This window comes from Oncorhynchus clarkii, chromosome 1, assembly GCF_045791955.1.
Source record: "Oncorhynchus clarkii lewisi isolate Uvic-CL-2024 chromosome 1, UVic_Ocla_1.0, whole genome shotgun sequence".
Classification (NCBI taxonomy): domain Eukaryota; kingdom Metazoa; phylum Chordata; class Actinopteri; order Salmoniformes; family Salmonidae; genus Oncorhynchus; species Oncorhynchus clarkii.
The window spans coordinates 76068973-76090734 of record NC_092147.1 but is presented as its reverse complement, the minus strand read 5'-3'; the positions used below and the strand labels follow the sequence as shown (position 1 = coordinate 76090734).

The window sequence follows — 21762 nt, the reverse complement described above, 5'->3', positions numbered from 1 at the left end:
TAGTACAAAAATACTGGAGTTGTGCTGGAGGTACAGAAAACTAGTACAAAAATACTGGAGTTGTGCTGGAGGTACAGAAAACTAGTACAAAAATACTGGAGTTGTGCTGGAGGTACAGCAAACTAGTACAAAAATACTGGAGTTGTGCTGGAGGTACAGCAAACTAGTACAAAAATACTGGAGTTGTGCTGGAGGTACAGAAAACTAGTACAAAAATAATGGAGTTGTGCTGGAGGTACAGAAAACTAGTACAAAAATACTGGAGTTGTGCTGGAGGTACAGCAAACTAGTACAAAAATACTGGAGTTGTGCTGGAGGTACAGAAAACTAGTACAAAAATACTGGAGTTGTGCTGGAGGTACAGAAAACTAGTACAAAAATACTGGAGTTGTGCTGGAGGTACAGCAAACTAGTACAAAAATACTGGAGTTGTGCTGGAGGTACAGCAAACTAGTACAAAAATATTGTTGCGATATTGTCAAAATGAGACATCGTCAAAAATAATACCCCCATAAGTAACTGTATTGATGTTTCCCCCATCACTAGTAAGAACACCCAATTAGAGTGCTTTATCCCTTTATCCCTAATTATCTATCCTAAAACTATGCTTAAGGACAAAGTGATCAACAATATAACAACTTTTTAATGGTCTTTGAGGCAACAAAGATCAATTACTGTTAGGTTGAAAGAGAAAGGTTGATAAAGAGAGCAGGAGAGAGAGAGAGAGAGAGAGAGAGAGAGAGAGAGAGAGAGATGTTGATAAAGAGAGCAGGAGAGAGAGATATGTTGATAAAGAGAGCAGGAGAGAGAGATGTTGATAAAGAGAGCAGGAGAGAGATTTTTATAAAGAGAGCAGGAGAGAGAGATGTTGATAAAGAGAGCAGGAGAGAGAGAGGGAGAGAGATATGTTGATAAAGAGACCAGGAGAGAGAAAAAGAGAGATGTTGATAAAGAAAGCAGGAGAGAGAGAAAGAGAGGTGATAAAGAGAGGAGGAGAGAGAGAAAGAGAGGTTGATAAAGAGAGCAGGAGAGAAAGAAAGCAGGAGAGAGAGAAAGAGAGATGTTGATAAAGAGAGCAGGAGAGAGAGAAAAAAAGCAGGAGAGAGAGAAAGAGAGATGTTGATAAAGAGAGAAAGAAAGATGTTGATAAAGAGAGCAGGAGAGAGATGTGTTGATAAAGAGAGAAAGAGAGAGGTTGATAAAGAGAGCAGGCGAGAGATGTGTTGATAAAGAGAGCAGGAGAGAGAGAATGAAAGAAAGCAGGAGAGAGAGAAAGAGAGATGTTGATAAAGAGAGCAGGAGAGAGAGAAAGAGAGATGTTGATAAAGAAAGCAGGAGAGAGAAAGAGAGGTTGATAAAGAGAGCAGGAGAGAGAGAAAGAAAGCAGGAGAGAGAGAAAGAGAGATGTTGATAAAGAGAGCAGGAGAGAGAGAAAGAGAGAGGTTGATAAAGTGAGCAGGAGGGAGAGAAAGAGAGCAGGAGAGAGAGAAAGAGAGCAGGAGAGAGAGAAAGAGAGATGTTGATAAAGAGAGCAGGAGAGAGAGAAAGAGAAAGGTTGATAAAGAGAGCAGGAGAGAGAGAGAGAGAGAGAGAGAGAGAGAGAGAGAGAGAGAGAGAGAGGGAGACGACAGACAGACAGACAGACACGCACGCACACAGCTGACAGCCATGGCCACCTGGTGTTTGCTGTAGTATCCATTTTCAGTGTTGGCCTGTGAAGGTAAAACCAACCTGTCCTCCCCTGAACAGGTCCCTATTCACTTTATGTGTGAGTGGGACAGGTAGGCAGACAAACAACAGCACAGGGAATGGTAGAGGAAGTCATTCTCCCAATGACATCACTGTGAAACAGAACCGAGCTAGGGGAGAGGTAAACTTTATGTCTGCCCTATTTACTGTACTGCGGATGGTTCATTTAGCTGGTGGGAGGGAGAAGAGATGCTGTAACTAAGTCCCATTATAAGAGATTGTTGTAAATCTAAAAGGCGCATTACAGTGGACATGGATGGTATAATGACTTCCATGAATCAGGCATTTGACTGGATTTTAGGCGGTTTATATAATTTCATTATAACACTGAATTACCTGTTGTTTAGCTCTGAATAAATGAATGATAAGATAGCAGGAAGGATAGAAAGAAAACAACACTAATGTGAAACATTTCCATGGGCTGTATATGGAAGATGGGCATGAGTTTCATTCTTTCCCACTCCTGCACTAAAGACTATCATGTTGCACATCAGGTAAAGGGATCTGTGCTTACACACACACACACCCACACACGCACCAGAGATCAGGTTTAAACCCCTCGCTTCAAAGTACATGGAGCAGAGGGAAGGAAGATGGCACCTGCGTTTTGTTCTGATGCTGGATCCAGTATGATGGTGAGAGAACAGGGAAAAGGAACAAGGATCTGAACTCTACAGCCCAGTAGAGTCTCTGAGGACTGTATGAACACATAGATGGAGGGAATGTCACTTGTCTTCAGTATGAAGTGAACTGATAAAAGGGGTTCATGGCCCCCTAACACTCACCTAACCCCACCTTGGTTAACAGATCTCTTGGGTGTTTGGAAGCTTTGTGTTGCCAAGATGATGCAGCAGATTTTGAGGGACATGTACATCGATCCGGACCTGCTGGCGGAGCTCAACGAGGAGCAGAAGCATATCCTATTCTATAAGATCCGCCAGGAGCAGGTGAGGCGCTGGGATGAGAGGGAGAACCAAGAGAACCAGGAGAACCAGGACCAGGGAAAGAAGGGTGAGTCTGGGTGTACTCTACTGAGTCTTTTTTGACAAGCGGAGTGTAGATTTAGAAATGCTTTTAGCTGTGTCTACATTATTTTTTAATAGGGATGTTTTGCATTGTTACTGGTAAGTTTTGCTAAATAAAATATTCCAAATTAAATGGAGACTGTAGATGTTGTGTTTGGAATGGTTTTATTAGTCACAGACACAGACAGTCAAAGGTGATGCTAACATGCTATCCCCACTGTGCCCGCTCAGGCAGCAGGAGAAGTATCCAGTGGCTGCAGGGCTGCGATGGGGATGTGTGGGTGTGGGTGATGGGCGACGCTCCTGGGGATAAGCCTTATGAGGACATCATCAAGGAGCTGATGGGGGAGAAAGCCAGACGGCAGGCTCAGCAGGAGGCCAAGGAGCTCTGGTGAGTGGGGAAGGATAAACCATTGTAAATGGTAAATGTTATTGAAGCAAGGGAAAATGTGTCAGAGAGATTATACTGTATGAGGGATGAGATGGGTAGATAGGGAGATTTGTGTGTTATTGTGCCAGAACTAGATTTAAACTCTCCAAAGACATATTTGATGCAACCCATGTCAAATTGGGCTTTAGGTAGGTTTCTCACCCCTTCCTTTCACAACAAAGTGTTTTTCAACAACCCTCTTGCTCAGGCGAACCAAAGAGGCTGAGATCGAGGAGAAGTTCCGGGATGCTATGGCGAAGGAGAAGGCCCGTTTTGTGGCAGGGAAGTGGAAAGAAGAAACAGAGGACAGGAAGGCTGCCAAGCAGGAAGAGGAACACATCCAGGAGTCTCTCAAGGTAGGGCAAAGGCTACGTGTGTGTGTGTGTGTGTGTGTGTGTGTGTGTGTGTGTGTGTGTGTGTGTGTGTGTGTGTGTGTGTGTGTGTGTGTGTGTGTGTGTGTGTGTGTGTGTGTGTGTGCGTGCGTGCGTGCGTGCGTGTCTGGTTGTATGTGAGTGATGGGGATCTTTGGTTGCAATTTGGAAATGCGAGTCGGATTACTTTTCCCATACAATCCAAGTGATCAATGTCATCTACAGGGATTGTGTTGATGCCCGCCTTCAGGGCATACATTCTTTTTGCTGGACTACCTTGCCAGAACAGTCCCATTAAATTTTTCAGCCTTTAAGTTGCATGGTGCAATGCCACACTGCTGTTAGAGAGAGAGGACATCCCCACAGTCCCTGCTCTACAGTAGAGGGAGAAATATGAGAGAGGGGGATCGGACGATCGATACTCAATCTGGGAAGCACACTAGCAGAGGGAGAATCAGCCTTATTAGAGGGATCTGTGGGGCAGGGGTGAAGTATTTTCCAGGGAGTGCACTGCACAGAACAACCCTGTGTGCGTGTGTGTGCGTGTGCATGGGTGGGTGTAGAGATAACGTATATGTATATGAGGATTGATCATGGAAAAGGGTTTGGTCTTTATCAAATTTAATCAATTCAATTCAATTCAAGGGCTTTATTGGCATGGGAAACATGTGTTAACATTGCCAAAGCAAGTGAGGTAGATAATATATAAAGTGAATATATAAAGTGAAATAAACAATACCAATTAACAGTAAACATTACACATACAGAAGTCAAATTTAATCATATTTATACCTTCAAAGAAGAAGAGGAAATAAGGGGGAGCTGGAATCTGTGGGGGATGGCAGCACCACATCTGCACGTTCGATCACTGCTGTACCATAGAGCCCTGTTGGAGCATCAGCAGTCCTGGGTGATGTAGAACCCGGACGACTGAGACCTTCTTAAGAAACTCGTGAAATATTAAAGAGCTTGTTTATCATTGCCCTCTGTTGAGCTCGCCGGAAGGAAAGTGCTGAGTCATTAAACATTTTCCTGTCTGAACCTCTGGGACTAAAATATAAAATATAGAAGACACTAAAGTCGTATCACTAGACTATGTATAGCAGAGATAGGTCATTAGTCTTCCACCAATTCAGTTTTCAATTCAGAACCCTGGCTTCCACTACAATGTCTAAAAATACCATTTAACTATCCTGTTTGATGGGTTCATTGTGCTGAAAACCCTGGTTTGAACCCCTGTTGGTTACATTGACAGCAGAGTAGCCTTTGACCTCTTTGAGAAACCCAATCGTGGTATTGAAGCAGAACCCTGTGTGGTCTGAAACTATGAATATGTTCACTGAGGTTCTATACACTGTATGTTCTTTCCAAAGTATCAACCACCAATTAATTATCTCTGCATCACAACTGTCAGAAACATCACCACTCTCCAGCAGGGGGAAAAATCCTTTTAGCTAGAACAAAACACAACAGCTAACAATGGTCCCGGTCAAAAGCTGCCTGTTTTCACTCCAGAACTCAACGGCAATTACTCCATGCAACTAATTACAAGGCTTAAGTGGTTCAAATTACCACAATGCCATGTGTTTGTCCCTGGGAATAAATTATTCAGTAAATTATTACCACATCAGTACAGATGATGAGCTGAATGCTTGTGTATGGAATATCATACTGGGCCCGATTTCCCAAAAGCATCTTAAGGCCAAGATCATCATAAGAACCTTTGTATGAGCATCGTTTCATCTCAGAGTCCATCGTTACTAAAGTTGCACTTGAAAACGCTTGTTATTTACCGACTGCCTCAGACCACTCATAAAAGAGCATTGTTAGGTGTTTTTTGCCCTTCTGCATCACTTTACACACAAAAGATCTGTGCTTAACATAGAATCAAGATGCTTAGTGGATTCTCTGTGACTGCAGATAACTTCAAAACAAAGTTGCCAATGTCTTTGTAATTTTTACAAACAAACGTGGTTTAAAAATATGCTTCAAATGAAAACCTAGATGACTAAAATATTATTACTATTTACATAGGCATATATAGTTAAATAATATTGAAATCAATTTCTTATTCAGTCAATTGAGTTCTATTTTGCTAATTGTAGGTTACAGAAATGTTTGCCTCAGCATACACTATATATACAAAAGTATGTGGACACCCCTTCAAATGTGGATTCAGCTATTTCCGCCATTTCCTTGTCCCATTGTTGACAAGTATATAAAATCAAGCACACAGTCATGCAATCTCCATAGACAAACATTGGCAGTAGAATGGCCTTACTGAAGAGCTCAGTGATTTTCAGCGTGGCACTGTCATATAATGTCACCTTTCTAAAAAGTCAGTTCATCAAATTTCTGCCCTGCTAGAGATGCCCCGATCAACCGTAGGTGCTCTTATTGTGAAGTTGAAACATCTAGGGGCAACAGCGGCTCTACCGCAAAGTGGTTGGCCACACAAATCAAGGTCACGGAACAGGACTGCCAGGTGCTTAAGTGCGTTGCGTGTAAAAAATTGTCTGTCCTCGGTTGCAACACTCACTGTCAAGTTCCAAACTGCCTCTGGAAGCAACGTCACCTCGAGAACTGTTCGTCAGGAGCTTCATGAAATGGGTTTCCATAACCGAGCACCCGCACACAAGCCTAAGATCATGCGCAATACCAAGCGTCGGCTGGAGTGGTGTAAAGCGCGCCGTCATCGGACTCTGGAGCGTTGGAAACGCGTTCTCTGGGGTGATGACTCATGTTTCACCATCTGGCAGTCCGTCGGAGGAATCTGGGTTTGGTGGATGCCAGAAGAATACGACCTTCCCCAATTTATAGTGCTAACTGTGAAGTTAGGTGGAGGAGGAATAATGGTCTGGGGCCGTTTTTCATGATTTGGGCTAGGCCCCTTAGTTCCAGTGAAGGGAGATCTTAATATTAACATGACAAAATACAATGACATTCTAGACAATTCTGTGCTTCCAACTTTGTGGCAACAGTTTGGGGAAGGCCCTTTCCTGTTTCAGCATGGCAATGCCCCAGTGTACATATCAAGGTCCATACAGAAATGGTTTGTCGAGATCGGTGTGGAAGAATTTGACTGGCCTGCACAGAGAATTGACCTCAACCCCATCGAACACTTGTGGGATGAATTGGAACGCTGACTGGAGCCAGGCCTAATCGCCCAACATCAGTGCCCGATCTCACTAATGCTCTTGTGGCTGAATGGAAGCAAATCCCCACAGCATTGTTCCAACATCTAGTGGAAAGCCTTCCACGAAGAGTGGAGGCTGTTAAAACAGCGAAGGGGTGCACACTCCATATTAATGCCAATAATTTTGGAATGAAATGTTCGATGAGCAGGTGTACACGTATTGTTGCTCATGTAGTGTATTTTATGATGTGTAACAACATGTGCGCCATCTGTGATTTTAGTGCATTACGATTAGCCTGGCTAATGCGCGACTTTAAGGACGTAGAGAGGTTGGTGTTAGCAAGACTAGATTCTTATTGTGTAAATAAGGGTCCGGTTTCATTAATACAAAAGTGAAGACGGATCATCTCCTGGAGATACATTATTATCTTTATGGCTGTAAATATCAGAATCAGAGATTATGCTACAGGACACATTTGCTGATTGGAATATGTCCCGAGACTCTGCTGATAACGTCGACGAGCTAACCGCCTCAGTCACCGACTTCGTAAGGAAATTCATCTGCGACGTTGTCCCCACAGTGAAGGTTCGCTGCTTCCCCAATCAAAAGCCCTGGATTAACAGAGGTTGGCGCTAAACTAGAGGACAGGGCTACCGCATACAGGGTCTTGCATACAACCATGAGGCTACAGCCGAGGACAGGAACATGTTTAAGAAGTCCCGCTACAAGGACTATGTAGGAATAAGGTGGGATCATACTACACAGGAAGACCCAGCCGTGATCTGCCCAATGATGCCTCTCTTCCAGACAAACTCAATGCATTTTATGCACGCTTCTACAATAACAACACCGTACCGTGTATGAGGGCCCCCACCAACCCAGAGGACTGGGTGATCTCGCAAGGCCGCGGGCCGGACAGTATTCCAGGGCAGGTTCTCAGAGCATGTGCAGATCAGCTGGCAGACATATCCACAGTAATTTTCAACCTCTCCTTGTCCCAGTCTTTAATCCCCTCATTTTAAAATGACTACCACCCTGTGGCACTCACATCTGTAATTATGAAATGCTTTGAAAGGCTAATTATGGCACACATCAACTTCATCATCCCAGACACCCTACACGCACTCCAATTTGCATACCGCTCCAAAAGATCCATAGATGACGCAATCTCAATTGCACTCCACAATGTCCTCACCCACCTATAAGAGGAATATCTATGTGAGAATGCTGTTTAACATCATTGTCCCCTCCAAGCTCATCACCAAGCTTAGGACCCTGGGACTGAACACCTCCCTATGCAACTGGATCCTGGACTTCCTGATAGGCCGCCACCAGGTGGTGTCACACTGATCCTCAACACAGGGGCCCCACAGGGGTGTGTGCTTGGTCCCCTCCTGTACTCCCTGTTCACCACAACTGCATGATCGGTGGTAGACCTGATCACTGGCGACACTGAGCCAGCCTACAGGGAGGAGGTCAGTGACCTGGCAGTGTGTTGCCAGTACAACAACCTCCCTCAACGTCAGTAAGACCAAGCTGATAATGGAATACAGGAAACGGGAGGGCGAGCACGCTCCCATCCACATCAACAGGGCTGCGGTGGAACGGGTTGAGAGTTTCAAGTTATTCGTCCCCAAATCAATAAGGACTTAAAATGGTCTACTCACATGCTCACATGCGCACAGTCGTGAAGAAGGCGCGACAGTGCCTCTTCCCCCTCAGGAGGTTGAAAAGTTTTGGCATGGACCCTCAAATCCTCAGAAGTTCTACAATGGCACCATTGAGAGCATCTTGACTGGCTGCATCATTTCTTGGTATGGCAACAGCACCGCTCTATCCCTGAGCCATAAGACAGCTAAACAGCTAACAGACTATCTGAGATTAAAAATATGACTGTCTCTTTGCACACTCACAGGGCTCTACACTGCACTCATCCAACACACACATAACATGCACACACATTTATTCTGACTCTACTCTACGGGGGCGGTCGGTAGCTTAGCGGTTAAGAGCGTTGGGCCAGTAACCGTTGAGCCAGTAACTCGAATCACCGAGCCGGCAAGGTGGAAAAATCTGTTGTTTTGCCCTTGAGCAAGGCAGTTAACACCAACAACAACAACTGCTCCCCGGGCGCCGATGATGTGGATGTCGATTAAGGCAGCAGCCCCCTGCAGCTCTCTGATTGAGGGGTTGGGTTAAATGCGGATGACACATTTCGGTTGAAGTCATTCAGTTTTGCCACTGACTAGGTTTCCCCTTCACACACAATCTCACATATAATCATAATTTACGCTGCTATTAGTCTTTTTATCATATATCCGGATGCCTAGTTACCTTGCCTTTATATATATATATATATATATATATATATATATATATATATATACTGTATATACACCTCTATCACTCCAGTATCCCTGCACATTGTTAATACAGTATTTGAACTGACCCTGTACATAGCTTCTTACTTGCTCATGTTCTTATTTCTTATTTTTATTTGTTTTGTGTTTTTGTTCTACCTTATGTTATTTTTAGAGCTACATTGATATTGATTAGTACATTCTTGGGTTTTGAGCTGGCAAGAAAGGCATTATACTGTAGTTGTGCACGTGACATTAAAACGTGAAAATATTGAGGCGGCTTGTGCTAATGCTCAGCCTACCTTATAATAGGCTTCTTAGCCTACCTTACAATAGGCTTAATGTACAAAATCTTAGATTTGGCCCATAATTCCGCACATTTTGTTACATACCATGAAATGGATTGTAGCCTACACTTAGCTAAATAGAACTCAATGTGATTGAAATATGGACTATGTAGCCCGCTGTATTTAACTTCTGTTTCAGTCATCTCAGTGTTCATTTGAAGCATAATTTATTCATTTGCTTGTTTGTAACAATTGCAAAGACATTGGCAACTTTCTATTTGTAGTCAACTTGGTTCTGAAGTTATCGGCGGCCAGGTAAATAACGAGTGTTTTCAAGTGCAACTTTAGTAATGATGGTTTTGGCAAACAGCTTACAGATTTAACAATTCTCCTACAAAGGTTCTTACGATTAACTTCGTCTTAAGCGGGCTCAGGACAATTATTACTGATGTGTCTTATTACAAAATGTTATGCAAATAACTCTGCAGTGTGTGTGTGTGGGGGGGGGGGGGGGGGGGGGGGGCGTACGTGGATGTGTGGTGTGTACGCCCGCCAGTCTTTTGTTTCCCATTCCTCACACATTTCTTCTCCGACAGAAACGAGAGGAGGAGGAGAGACAGCAAGGTGAGGAGGAGATAAAACGTGCAGAGGAGAAGAGAGCGAGGGAGCTGTATATCTCCCTAGAGCAGGAACAGAGAAGGAGTGAGAAGGATGACAAGGAATGGGAGGAGCAACGTAAGTCAAGTCTTCCCTGCCTTTTCTGTCTACAACTGTTTTCCTTTCCAGTGATCACCTCCATCAATTCTACACCCCTCATTTTTACTCCTTTTACATCATCCTCTTGTATTCACCTGTCCCTCCCTAAATATCAACTCCAAAACTTCTGTTGTTTATTCTCAAACTTGTACAGTTAAGCTCTCTCGTTGAACTACAGGACACATCTGAGAATGAAAGTCCAATGCAAAGTCACTTCCTTTTCAAATCCTCTCTCTCCTCCATTTCGCCCCTTCCAGTGCGGCGCTCTAAGATGGCTGACCAGGAGATGCAGAGAAAAGCAAGGCGGGCACGGGATGAGTACAAGCGCCAGTCCCTGCGGGCTATAGAGAAGGGCCGTGTGGCAGGGCTCAGTGGGCTGTTCCAGCAGGGCCCAGTGGTGGGGAACGGACCAACAGCAGCCCCCTTCAGGAGATACAGCAACGTGCTAGAGTCCTCCTCCTCCACCACCCACCGCCCCGGCCTCCAGCCTGCTACTCCTCCACTGTACCGCCGTAGACAGAGCCAAAGGCACAGCACCATTGTTACACAGCCACTGATGGACAGGTACAGATATAGCGCTAGCCTACTACTCATGAATGCGTATAAGGATAGTTATAAACTGGGTTGTTTGAGCCCTGAATGCTGATTGGCTGCTCTAATTACGTTGATAACCAGTTTATAATAGCAATAAGGCACCTCGGGGGTTTGTGGTGTATGGCCAATATACCACAGCTAATACACCACGCCTACTACTCATGAATATGTATAGGGATAGATATAGCATAATTACTATGCAAGAACCAATCAATATACAGATCAGATGCATAGAGTGTTAAAGTAGAACAAATATATATAAAATACTGTATATTGAGTGATACACAGAAGCAGACCCGATAGGCCCGCCATGCTTTTTTGTGCCTGGAACTCATCTAAAGCATTATGCACCTTTATCATGGCAGCATTAAAAAGCTTAGGGCAATCTGTGCTATAATATGTCTTAAATGCTTATTATGATATATGATGTGTTTATGTCTTGCTTCCCTTCTCTGTCTTCTCCAGTCCTGCCTGGGTGAGAGCCCCCCGGCCCAGCTCCAGAGAGTGTGTTTTGCTGTGGTTCAAAGAAGAGCAGACGCCCAAACAGGCTGGCTATGAGCGCAACAGCACCACCATCGCCCCCTGGTTCCACGGTCAGTGCTGAGTTGTTATCTTGATCAATCGTGGATCCCTCCAAGCTTCCCCTCTTGCACCAATCTACTTTTCTTCACTACCACTGCCACATGCAAACTATCTAACTAAAAAGTATTCTCAGGAATTGAGCATTGAAGGGAAGTTTTAGTCTGTTCGTGCATGCTAGGGTGTGTGGCTGGAGGGATGAGGCTCTTCAATAATAAATAGGCCACCCTAGACTAATTACTGGCGAGTGGCCCTGAGCCCTAACTCTCTCCATAATAGGTCACAGTGTGTAGCTCCTGGTTAAGTGACAAAAGCCCAGATGAATGGGCCTATGAGTGGCATACTCCACTGAAAAGAGGGGTGCAACATGCACTTCATGCTATCATGCAGAGACAGGGTATCAGGCATCTAAACAATGTGAGCACACCCAAACCCACTCTTTATATTGAAAAGATGCCAGTTTAATGCCGTTTTCCCAAATCATGCATTCAGGCAACTGTCATCATCTCTCTGTCACTGAGATTACTTTTGTCAGTAACAACGTTACACAACATTAAAAGGAAATATTCACGCATTTTAAACGTTTTTAGTATTTCTGCATCTCCGAGCAAGGTTCTATCGATTCCCGGGGTCAACTATGTTTTCATGTGTATCTGAACTCTTTCCATTTACGCAGGCAGACATACAGCCGGTATGACGTGGCATTGTGAAAAGTTGCTCTCACTACACGGGAAGTTAATAGGAAGATTACTTTTAGATTGCGAAAACGTCTATCATACAGGTCAGATTTCAATACTGACTGGGAGGTCTTGTCTCGAATGAGCCATTGATCATATATTTGCGATATTCCTAACTTGAGAAATCAATGAATCAATGAGCCCAATAAGTCCTCTATGACAACAAAATCATAAACAGTGTAGGGCTGGCTAATAAGTCCTTAGTTTTAGGTTTATGCTCAAGTAAACAATTTGGCTAATCTATACTTCCATATTTCCAAATCCTATTCTTGAAGATCAAGTATAACATTTATTGGAATGACTAGAATTCTGATAAACTTTGGTTTTAAATGTAAATCCATAATTTAATCGTAATATATGTAGTAGAAAGCGATGGGTTGAAAGAAGCCTACATTACCAAGCCATAAAGTAAATTTAACATCCATATATGGCCAGCTATGTAAAGTTCAACATTGATTTATCCTGCAATAGATGTCGTTCAATTGGTAACATACATGTTTGTTTTCTACTAATGCCTCAAAGGGAAAGTAATCTAAAAGTAACTGAATGTAATCAGATTACGTTACTGAGTTTGGGTAAACCAAAAGTTACGTTACTGATTTAAAAAAATTGATAGGTAACTAGTAACTAACGGATTACATTTAGACCGTAACGTACCCAACCCTGATTATAGGAATGTGTAGTTTCAGGTGGATTTTTCCTTTAATCATTTAGGGCAAAATTCAAGAATATTGTGCAAGGACCTTGGGCTTCTCTTTGCTTTGCATTTAACTACTGTCAGACTCTCCCTCCTCCTCAGGTCGAATTGAACTACTGTCAGACTCTCCCTCCTCCTCAGATCTAATTTAACTACTGTCAGACTCTCCCTCCTCCTGACCTAAGGTCTGATTTAACCACTCAGACCCGCTCCCCTCCCCAGGTCTGATTTCCAGACAGGAGTCAGAGACCCTGCTGATGAACACAGCAGAGGGCTCCTTCCTGGTGAGGGTGAGTGACAGGATCTGGGGCTACACGCTGTCCTATCGCACGGTCGACGGCTTCAAACACTTCCTGATCGACGCATCAGGAGACTACTACAGCTTCCTGGGTGTGGACCAGAACCGCCACGCCACCTTGGCTGACCTCATCGACTTCCACAAGGTGGGCAGGCAGTTTACAGTATGTACAGGGTTTCACACAGTGAACTGCAGGGGTTGGGTCAGACACATAGCATCCTATATACATCAGTAATGTCAGTGTCAGCATGGAGACTCCATGTGGAAATCAGATTAAATGGTTACTTAGTAACTCAACATCAAAGTGACAGCCAGCAAACATCTGGGAGTAAGTCTAATCAAATGCTCCATGATATACATCCGTGATCTTTTCATATCACATTAACTATTTTAGCAACCAATCACAAGCACGGCTGAACTGCGTTATCTTCAATAACACTGACTTACTTACCATGGAAACATATTCTCAGATGCGGAGGCTGACAGAACTGAATGTGTGAACTGTTTATCTGTGACATTAGTTATATGCTAATGTGAAAAGCGTGCACGTTGGTCTTCAGGAATTTGCATGTCTCTTTGACATTACACACACATAGAGTATAACATGGAGTCACTGTATACTGATCAGATAGAGCATACTGACCAACAGTTTGAATATGATTCACCACAGATCATCACATTGAATCTGTAAAAACGGAACATTAAACCATTCTGTTACTGTATACAGTGCATTCGGAAAGTATTCAGACCCCTTGACCTTTTCCACATTTTGTTACGTTACAGCCTTATTCTAAAATTGATTAAATTGTTTCCCCCCCTCAATCTACACACAATACCCCATAATAACAAAGCAAAAACAGGTTAAGCAATTTTTGCAAATTTACAAAAAAATCTAAAAACTGAAATATTACTGAAGTATTCAGACCCTATAGTCAGTACTTTATTTACCTTTGGCAGCAATTACCTCCCTGACAAAGGCCCTTCTCCCCGATTGCTCAGTTTGGCCAGCCACCTCTAGGAAGAGTCTTGGTGGTTCCAAACTTCTTCCATTTTAGAATGATGGAGGCCACTGTGTTCTTGGGGACCTTCAATGCTGCAGACATGTTTTGGTGCCCTTCTCCAGATCTGTGTCTCAACACAATCCTGTCTTGGTGCTCCACAGACAATTCCTTCGACCACATGGCTTGACTTTTGCTCTGACATGCACTGTCAACTGTGGGACCTTATATTAGACAGTTATGTGCCTTTCCAAAATCATGTCCTATCAATTGAATTTACCACAGGTGGATTCCAATCATGTTGTAGAAACATCTTGTGGCGCACAGCAGGTCAGCCACCAGGGGGAGACTCGTCGAGGCCTGGTAACAGACGGAGTATACATCACGAGGCGATGTCTCCATCTGCTGGACATGCCAGGTCTCGATGGGCTCTCCCGCCAGGACTAATTGGGGCTTGGTGAGTAATCAAGGATAATCAAGGGCTGTACAAGTCCCATAAAGCTGCCAGAAGGGCAGCACACAGGGGAGAGACTGGGGAAGGAAAGGACTCCCGTATAGTTGGGGACGGCACCAGAGGTAACAGGAGGGAGTTCAGTTTTTGATCCCCACAGGATACAGCAAGATCTGGAGGCCAGAAGACAGTATCCCGGAGAGGGTATCTTGGGGGATACCTATTCTTTTCTTTGGACTTTTATTTTGATAAACAACCTTTGAAACTGAGCTAATTCTACTCTGCCCGTGTCTGATCTGTGTAAACCTTTTGACCCAACCCCCTGGTCTGCCACAAGTGGTGGAGAATGTGGGCATTCTGATAATGTGGTCAGATCAGGGTTGACCTTTATGCAGCATCAGCATGGACGAGTTGATAGCTCAGTTCCTCCGGGCCCAACAAGCCCAACAGGCGGTTCAAGAACAAACGCTGGAGGAACAGCAGCTACAAAAAGTCCACCTCATTGAGGAAAACAGGAGGAGCTAACAGAAGATGACGACATCAAAACCTACCTCTGTACGTTTGAACGGACAGCACTATGGGAAGGATGGCAAAGACAGAAGTGGACCAGTCTGCTGGCCCCGTTCCTCTCTGGGAATGCCCAAAAGGCGTATTGGGACCTGAACGATGAACAGGCGGCTAACTACGACGGACTCAAACAGGAGATACTCAGCCGCTACAGGTACAGCCTGGCCCATCGGGCTCAACTACTCACGAATGGAGGTTCATAGCCGACGCATCCCCACGAGCCCAGATGAGCGACCCACTGCGCGTCACCAGCCTAACCGACGTATCCACCCTCTCCGTCCTAGACAAAGTGTTCCTGGATCGCTTCCTCCGGGCACTACCCCACGACATGAAGAGGGCAGCGAGTCTAGGCGCGCCCCAGACCTTGGAGGGCTGAGTGGGAGCCAGGCCGAGTCGGCGACCCGTTCGGGGAGTCGGAAGGACAGCCCCAATGCTGTGTACCCTGAACCGACAGTCAGCAGGGCCAAGGGACCGCAAACCCGTCGAGTGACAGTACCAGAGTTGCCGATACCTCTCCTAGTGGGACGAGATTATCCGCTGTTCGTGGCCCTGTAGGGGCACGAGCTGAGGAAGACGGTACGAGCCGTCCAAGGATGAGAGCGAGGACAACCCATCACCTGTGCAGACCGGAAGCAAACGGTTAATCAACCTGTATCTACGAGTCCAGAGTTGGAGGGGGGGGCTGGAACCCGACCCCCCTGGGGAACCACGGGAGGAAGAGCCCAGCCTCCCCCTCCTCGATTTCGAGGGGCCAGTCAAGATACCCCTTGGGGGCCAACTGAGGCGACAATTCGGCACGGCCCAGTGGGAGGATCCTAACTTGAAAGCCGCCGCAGTCCAAGTGATAGCAGTGGATGGACAGCTACTTCCAGGGGTGAGTGACTGGCGATACCCCCATTTCCAAATCAAGAATAACTTTTTGTATCAGGTGTCGCGCCAACAGGGGGAACTTCGAGAGATATTGTTGCTGCCCCAACGGTACGTGGGAACGTGGGAACCGGTACGTGGGAACCGTTCTTCTTGTCCCACACCCACCTGTTGGGGGCGCACCTGGGAATGGAGAAGACCTGGGAACGGATTGCCGCCCGGTTCCACTGGCCCGGGATGAGGAGGACCATGGAAGATTACTGTCACAGCTGCCCGGAGTGTCAAATGACTGCCCCAAAGGCACACTTCCGAAACCCACTGGTCACCCTACCGATCATCGGGTGCCCTTTAAATGAATCGCCATTTACATAGTGGGACCCCTGGTAAAAACAGCATGAGGACACCAGTACATCCTGGTAATAGTGGACTATGCCACCCGGTATCCCGAGGCCATTCCCCTACAGGCGGAGGTATCCAAGGCAATCACCCTGAAGCTGTTCCACCTCTTTAGCCGGGTGGGAATCCCAAACGAGATCCTGACAGACGAAGGTACTGAGTTTATGTCCCGCCTAATGAAAGATTTGTGTGCTCTCCTGCAGATCAAGCAGATCCGGACCTCTGTCTTCCACCCACAGACGGAGGGGCTCGTCGAGCGGTTCAATAAAATGCTCAAACAAATGCTGCGGAAGGTCATCGAGCAGGATCTAATCCTACTCTGTCCGTGTCTGATCTGTGTAAACATTTTGACCCAACCCCCTGGTCTGCCACAATCTCAAGGATGATCAATGGAAACAGGATGCACCTGAGCTCAATTTCGAGTCTAATAGCAAAGGGTCTGAATAATTATGTAAATAAGGTATTTCTGTTTTTAATTTTTAATAAATTTGCAAACATTTATAAAAACCTGTTTTAGCTTTGTCATTATGGGGTATTGTGTTTTGATTGATGAGAATATATTTTTTTTATCCATTTTAGAATAAGGCTGTAACGTAGCAAAATGTGGAAAAAAGTAAAGGGGTCAGAATATTTTCCGAATGCACTGTAGATACGTAATATGCAAGCAGTAAACACCAACAGACAAACAACAGCTGTTGATAAAAATGTATAGCACAGACATGAGACAGTCATGTAATGACTGTAGGGCAGTGGTACTCATTACCGAGCCCTTCATTTGTGGCTTTGGTGATATTCCTATTTTCCATTTTCCATACATAATGCGTAGTAATGATGCAATTTCAATTCAAGGTGTTTAATGCAGGCCAGAACCACTTAAATGAAGGCCAGAACCATATATATAGTTGTCCCTGTACGGCAGATAGATGGCAGTATAGCGCAGCTGTTGAACAGAAAGTCCGAAATATAACGAAACTGCTCAGCTTCAGCGACCGACACATGTCAGTTTGCTACTAGCTAATTTTGCAGTCTGATCGACATGGATCGATTATATGTAAAAAATAAAAATAAAAAAATAAAAAAACATCTGACAATGAAAATGTGGGGGAAGAGCTGGAGAACATTGTGACAGCTATGAACGAACCACCGGAGAATCAGGAAAATCAGGAAGATGGCTGCGGGGAAATGCAGCTAGCTAACGTGGCTCCGATGGCTAAGAAAACGGTCGATTCAAGAATAACACAGAAAGTTCCAAAAGAAATGGACAGACAAGTATTTTGTGTACTGCATAATGGGACTAGCCCACTTTGTCTTATTTGCCAGTCAATTGTTTTAAACGAGCAAATTTAGAGCGACATTTTCAGTCACACCATGCCCCCTTTGACAAAACATATCTGCCACAAAGCAACCACAGAAACAACAAAATAGCGCAAGGACAGCTCAAGGGACAACAACAAATTATGGACAGTTCTTGCACTGTTGCAGAGGCAACATATGAGATTGCTTGGATACTCGCAAGAAACAGGACCTTCACAGACTCAGAGATTGTCAAATAATGTTTTTTGGCTCGCAGCCGAAATATTGTATGCTGATTTTACAAACAAGGAAGATATTTTAAAGCAAATTAAGGGACTGCAACTCTCAACTCGACCATAACAAGACGCATAAAAGACATCGGCAAGCAATTGATGACTGACATCCGTGGCGCTGTGTTTTAGTATTGCGCTTGACGAAAGCGCTGATGTATGTGTTTAGGTCCGTTTCCCTCAAAACGAGTCGTTCGGATAGGAACTTTTATGATTACTGCCCCTTCAAGGCAAACACGAGGAGAGGATATTCTGAAAGCCCTTGTTACATTTGTTGCTGATAATAATATTGACTGGTCAAATCGGGCATATGTGTGCACTGACAGTGCCCCAAACATGTTAGGGAATAAGAAGGGACTCATAGGCCTGATGAGAAAGAGAGAGGATGTTCCCGAATTTGTATCATTCATCAGGAAGCACTTGTGGCTAAACTCAAAGACTGAGACTTACAGAATGTGATGCAGCAAGTCGTACTCGTGGTGAATATTATTATTGCGAGGGTACTGAATCACCTGCAATTCCGCGAGTTGTTGGAGAAATACCAGACAGAATATGGTGACTTGATATTTCACAATGAGGTGAGATGGCTGTCTCGTGGCAGAGTTCTGAAAAGAGGAGGCAGAGCTGGATGATCTACGGTGAATCTCCAGCTCCAAGGGAAAGCTAAAACTCAGGGCAAAATGCTGCATGTGGTCACAGCATTTCAAAATAAAATCACCACACTGTTCATACCTGACAGACAGTTTGTTCATTTCCCCAAACTCAGCAGTCACCACATCCAACCCAGACATACTGCAACATTTTAGCTATGATGCATTTGTGCGTGTGTTGGAGGAGTTTGAGTCAAGATTCATGGATATCATGGAGTACAAGGAGTTTTTCAACATCATTGAGAACCCCTTTCATGTGCCAGTGTCATCTCTGACCCCAGTCATCACAGCCCTCTGTCCTGACAGTGCTGGAATACAGTGAGATAGTGGAGCTACAGGCAAATGACACATTGCAAGGTGAACTAAGATCAGGTGTTACCCATTTCTGGAGCCTTGTGTCAGACACAGTATCCACTTCTGAAGCAGTGTGTACAAAAGGTAACATTTTATGTCAGCACTTATTCATGTGAATCAACATTTTTAACATTGAATATTGTGAAACAAAAACAGAGAAACAGTCTGACCAATGCACACCTGGATTGCCTTACAAGGATAGCAACTACAGACTATAAATGTAGAATGAATTCAGTCGTGGAGCAGAAGGGACATTTTCGCTTATCCAACTAATGAGATAACCCTTAATATGGGTCTTATACATGTGATGTAGCCTATGTGATGTGCTGTACATCAAATCAATTGCATGTGCTCTATTGCTCTGAATTTGCTCTCAATTGATGATAATGGAAGAAAAAGTACAAATGAAAGATCTGTGCAGCCCTCTGAATGATTGTCTCAACCCAAAGTGGCCGCCTTACAAAAAATAATGAGTAACACTGCTGTAGGGTTTGTTCTGATGATGTCTGTCTGACTGTCTCTAGGAGGAGGTGATCACCACATCAGGAGGAGAGCTTCTGCAGGAGGCATGTAAACGTACAGTCTCAGCCACGGACTATGGGGGGCTCTTCCAATGACCCCCCCCCCACACCCTGTCAGGTCACTATGAACCCCTTTCTGCTCCCAGCAATGTCACTTTGACCTCCCCCACCTGGATTCACACCGAGTGAGCCGTCTTTCTCCAGGCATGGCGCCATGTCTTCAGACTCTAACCATTCCACAGGACTGTCTACAGACATCCGTTCCCCCAGTAGCATCTTGCATGCGCCTCGCCACTAGGTGTTGCAGTGGGGAATTATTGGTAAACAAATTGCTGCTACAAGCTGTTTGGAAACTGTCTAACACGAGAGAAGAGTGAGCCATTGGGATATACATTGTTTCTAACTGAGAAGTTACACAAATGTTGAGCAACAGTGCAATTCAGGACAAGATCAAGCTCTTAGGGAAAGAGCAGACTTGTGTACGCGGGTAAGCAGACAGAAACCCAGACACCAGAGGCAACAAGGAACAGAGGTGGATTGTTCAAAGTGTCTTGCATCTGTCAAATACTCCTATTGACACTATTTCTTGTTGAAAACAAAGATTCTCACTTTGTACTTATGCAAACTTATGATAAGAGAGAAAGAGCTACTTCCCCACTTGAGACACAAAACACATTCAGATTAAACAAAGGTTGTCTCAGATGTTATGCTTTTAGGGAGTACTAAAGCTTCAAAGTGGAGTCATAGAGGACTTGTTTTTATGCACTCATTCCTATTGGGAATCTGTTGTCAACCTGATTGGGCTTTGTTCCTGGCCAATAATGCAGTTGAAGGAGAGAATTTGCATAGAAATCACTGACATAGAAATGACATATACCGAATGAATGCACATCCTCCTCCCAGTTAAAGGTACTATAAGAAGGAAGTATTCATAATTCCTTGAGGTCCACCCATCTTTAAAATGAATGGAGCAACTGCCCTCCTGTTCATGATACAAGACTAGTGCTGTCGAAGCACTGACAGCTTTTTCCATGCAAGTGATAGCCTCACTGGACCCGAGTGGGTAACCAGAGCTCTTCTTTTCCAACGGCCAGAATCATCCGGCAGTTAGAACAGCCTATACTAAACAGCACTATGCTAATGCCGCCACCCCCCAGTTAACATAATCAACACACACAGTCAATTATAAGCTCAGGTTTCCACAACACTGGGACGCAGCATTTTCCTGGCTAGTATAGATAGGCTGCTGTAGTAACGCAGCAGGAGAGATTGTTGTGTGGCAGGCAGCCTTTGTCCAGCTTTAGGTGTCAGTTTCTCAGCAGTAGGTCCAGCATTAATCAGTGAGCTAGGTGGTCAGTCTGTTTAGAGCAGCCAGTAAGTAATCAGCCACAGACACACAAAGTTACACTGAATATCAACTTCAGTCTGTCACTCATCAACCTGTGGAAAACAGAGAAAAAAGTTCCCGTGGGCATCAAAGATGGAATTGTTCCTACTACTTTGCCCCAAAAACAATAAAACGCCTTGTCTAATATAGAGGGATTTTGTTTTCCTATCAGGCAACACCTTTTCCAGGTAGGCAATAGCTGTATATGGAGTTACTGCCAGACTGCTCTAAATGGTTTGCACTGTCCTTCCTGTACTATTGTGGCCGTTGTTTTTACACAGCACATTCTGCAGAAATGACACAAAACACAAACTGTCAGAAACAGAAATTGGCAAGCGACAGTCACCAGCAAATTACACAGATCTGTTCTTTCATGCGATAAATTACTTTCATCTTCTTTGAGATAGAGGATAGACTATATACATTGTATAAATGTTGCTTTGTGAATAGTATACTGCTTTGATTTGTAGAGAATTTCTTAACTGCAGGGAATCAATTACCAAAATTATGGTAGTCACATTTCACATAATCACCACAATTAAGTAGTTGCCAACACCCTAAAGATAACAAGCTAATTCTAGGGCTTGAACAAAACAATCAATGATGACTATCAATTTATAGTGTAATATCTACAACGCCTAAAATGTTGCAAGATTCCAAAATAAATGTTAATAACTCTTACATGAAGGCTGTTCAGGACTTCTGGTAATTTCCCATTATGAACACAAGAGGGCTCCAAAACACAATTAAGTCAGTACTTTTTAGAATAAAGTTACCTTTGTTTTTTGGGGGCAAAGCCAATATGTCTGTTTACAAAGGAAGCCTAATTCTGAAATTGCACCCAATTATTGCCAAGCGCTGATCTGATTGATAAAAAGATCAAATAGTGGGGGAAAAATATTAGAATTGGGGTGTCTGTGTAAATGCAGCCATTTTAATCTGTGATGATGATTAATTACACAGGGAAA

General features: G+C 44.2%; 1 protein-coding gene across 1 annotated transcript; it reads left to right on the top strand.

Annotated features, from left to right (window-relative positions):
- The first annotated feature begins 2591 nt into the window (after positions 1 to 2591).
- Positions 2592 to 19503, top strand: LOC139408697 (SH2 domain containing 4Ba). Its single transcript, XM_071152959.1, has 8 exons — positions 2592 to 2770; positions 3013 to 3165; positions 3413 to 3560; positions 9956 to 10094; positions 10373 to 10679; positions 11175 to 11302; positions 12945 to 13165; positions 19411 to 19503. Exons 1-8 carry the CDS (start codon positions 2592 to 2594, stop codon positions 19501 to 19503), a joined length of 1368 nt encoding a protein of 455 aa, XP_071009060.1.
- The last annotated feature ends 2259 nt before the right edge of the window (positions 19504 to 21762 follow it).

Coding starts and splice junctions, on each gene's coding strand:
- LOC139408697 (XM_071152959.1), top strand. CDS start 2,592: ATGATGCAGCAGATTTTGAGGGACATGTACATCGATCCGGACCTGCTG. Junction 2,771..3,012: donor GGAAAGAAGGGTGAGTCTGG/GTGTACTCTACT, acceptor CTCAGGCAGCAG/GAGAAGTATCCAGTGGCTGC. Junction 10,095..10,372: donor CAAGGAATGGGAGGAGCAAC/GTAAGTCAAGTC, acceptor CGCCCCTTCCAG/TGCGGCGCTCTAAGATGGCT.